This window comes from Poromitra crassiceps, assembly GCF_964638095.1.
Source record: "Poromitra crassiceps genome assembly, chromosome: 3".
NCBI classification, from domain to species: Eukaryota; Metazoa; Chordata; class Actinopteri; order Beryciformes; family Melamphaidae; genus Poromitra; species Poromitra crassiceps.
The window spans coordinates 59,228,778-59,231,949 of NC_139625.1; the positions used below are offsets into that span (position 1 = coordinate 59,228,778).

At 47.9% G+C, this 3,172-nt stretch overlaps 1 protein-coding gene across 1 annotated transcript; it reads left to right on the plus strand.

Annotated features, from left to right (window-relative positions):
- Positions 1-1,878: 1,878 nt before the first annotated feature.
- LOC310773195 (putative oxidoreductase YjmC) lies at positions 1,879-2,964 on the plus strand (the record flags this gene model as incomplete). The annotated part of the gene is made up of 1 exon (XM_083633096.1): positions 1,879-2,964. One exon carries the CDS (start codon positions 1,879-1,881, stop codon positions 2,962-2,964), a length of 1,086 nt encoding a protein of 361 aa, XP_083489222.1.
- Between the last annotated feature and the right edge of the window lie 208 nt (positions 2,965-3,172).

Below are 3,172 nucleotides of genomic sequence, written 5' to 3' on the forward strand. Positions count from 1 at the left end.
CAGTAGGATTTATAGCCGATTGATTAAATTAGCATTTGTTCTGCTACTGGGGCAGCAGCCCGTCAGTATAAACATACACTGAAATTCATACACACACACACACACACACACACACACACACACACACACACACACACAGTTGAGGAACTCAGATGGCGGGGACTAGAGAAAAGAGCGGGGGAGAAAAAAACATCCCCCAAAGAAACAGGAGACAATTAGCAATTATGTCAATAAGTCAACATGATTAAAGTCAGGATCAGTGGAATGTAAATACTTGGGGAAATAGACACTCCACCCCCAGCAGCCGCTCAGCTCCTTCATGCGCTGCAGCGAGCGAGTGAGGCGGTCACATGCACACAGGGCTTCATGCTGACAAGCCTTTTTTATGACATTCATCAAAGCCATCTGCCATTTTCCGCTCAGTTAATTTGTTATGGGAAGTGGGATCAATTAAGTGCGTGCCGTAATGGCTTTATATCCTTGTTTCCCTTTTATAGCCCAATATTTTCTGTGCTCCACTCTGGCATGAAAAGCCGAAATCGATATCGCCGGCTATTTTCCCCTCCCGTGGACTAATTTGTTTTTGCCACTCTCTTCCTGGCATGATAAACTAGCTGTAATGAGGGGTTAGGGCAAGGGGGACAGGCAATGATGACTACCTGCTCTAACGCAGAGGCCTCATTTGGATTACAGGAGGAACGCTGCTGCTTCCCGCACTCCAGCGAAGACTAAGCAGTATCAAGAAGGATTGACTTGGTTGACCCTGTTGTCGTTCAACACGCTGGTCACCCGTGGCTACAGTCAGTGGCTTAGGCGAGGGCGGCGCTGATAAGGAAGGACAATGGGCGGCTCATTTGGGACATTATACCACCTTTTACACGTGGTATTAAAATGCAAACTGTATCCAGATACGATAAGGCAAAATGCATGTTAACGCAAGGTGTAAACATGCTGTGATCAGAATGTGATCAGATGTCAGACCACATCTGGAGGTTGTCTGTCTCTTCAGATCTTAGGTAGGTGTAAATGCAATCTGTACAGCTCACATCCCAAAGATAGGAGATGTGATATATGAATGTAGATGACTGTACAGAGATAGGAAAGAAACCAAGACCGTTCACTCACTCACTCACTAACTACTTCCACCATCATCCGTCGTAAAACTAATAACGGCGAGGCCTCGGCCACTAGGGACCGTTGACATTATCACTGATGACATCACTCATTGATGACATCATCATCGATGACATCCAATTGCTCGAGTAGCATCACTGATAACATCATCACTGACATAATCACTGGTGGCATCACAATTGCTCCACATCACTGATGACATCATCACTGTGACATCACTCACTGGTAACATTATCACAATTCTTCTTCTTCTTCTGTGGTGTTTTATGGCAGTTGGTATCCTTTATGTTGCATTACTGCCTCCTTCTGGATTTATCCATCCACTGTTTCTCTACATTCTTTTGAAGCGTTTTCTAAAAATGCATAGTAAAAAAAAGTCAAAAGCCAAAAGTCATAAACGTTATTCATGTTTGTGAAGATTATCCTACTGAACCCAAATTTGCGTTCTCATAAACTTGTTAACCACAGACCTTATTTTATGCATTTAAGTGAAATCCCCATTCACTTTTCCTCTTACAAACCCGGAAGTATACTTCCGGACTCATTCCTGCGGTGCTCTATTGTGCGTCAATGATGTAGCAATGTCAAGACTGATGACATCATCACTGACATCATCTGCGGCCAGCAATGGAGGATGTCACAACGGTGTGGATCATACATCTGATGTCATCACTCATGTATGTATGTATGTATGTATGTATATATATATATATATAGCTAGATACAAATATACTGTACCTCAACATGACCAGGTGTCTGATTACACAAGCGGAAGTGCAGAGCTTCATTGAGAGGTGCATGATGGCAGTAGGAACCAAGCCGGACCACGCCCGCAGCATGGGTGAAGTGCTGGTGGAGGGAGACCGCAGGGGCCACTACAGCCACGGACTGAACAGGATGGACATCTATGTGCAAGACATCCAGTCGGGGATCTGTGAGAAGGACGGTGAGCCGGTCGTGGAGAAGGAGACGGTGGCCACGGCGCTGGTGGATGGGAGGAACCTGCTTGGCCCCGTGGTCGGCAACTTCTGCATGGACCTGGCCATCAAGAAGGCCAAAGAAGTGGGCATTGGCTGGGTGGTGGCGCACGGTTCCAACCATTATGGTATCGCCGGATACTACGCAATGCAAGCTTTGAAGGAAAACATGATTGGCATGTCATACACAAACACATCCCCACTGCTCGTACCCACACGCGGTAAAGAGTGCACCCTCGGTACCAACCCCCTCAGTGTGGCAGCTCCTGCTAAAGACGGGGACAGCTTTGTGCTGGACATGGCCACGTCCACAGTCGCACTTGGAAAGGTGGAGCTCCATGACCGGCGGGGGGACAGCATCCCAGAGGGCTGGGGCTGTGACTCCCAGGGCAACCTGACCACCGACCCCAAAAAGGTCCTGACGGGCGGAGGACTCCTGCCCATCGGCGGCAGTGAAGCCACAGGTGGTTACAAAGGCTACGGTCTGGGAATGATGGTGGAAGTGTTCTGTGGGATCCTGGCCGGGGCACAGTACAGTCGACATATCCGCACATGGAAAGTGACCGACCGTGTTGCTGACCTCGGGCAGTGTTTTGTGGCGATCAACCCAGACAACTTTGCAGCCGGGTTCAACGACAGGATGTCAGACCTGCTGTCCATTCAGAGAGAGATGGATCCTGCGGACCCTGATAGTCCTGTGTTAGCTGCTGGAGATCCGGAGAGGACGAACGTGGCGAAGTGCGAGGAGATGGGTGGGATCCCCTACCACCTCAACGTCGTCAATTTCATGAACGAATGTGGTAAAACGGTCGGTGTGAACCCCCTGCTCCCCTGTGACAAGCTCATCGATTAATTGGCATCGTCAGCTTTGGAAATCTGGCACTTCTTCTCCTGTGAAAGTCGCAGGTTTAGAGATCTTGGGAGTGCAACTATGTTTACAGGCATTGTACAGTTTTGGACATTTTGACATATTTTACTCATACTGATTTGATGAGAATGACAGAAACAGTAGGGATTTAATCATTATTAGCTACCTACAAATACATGACCAAATGTACGAA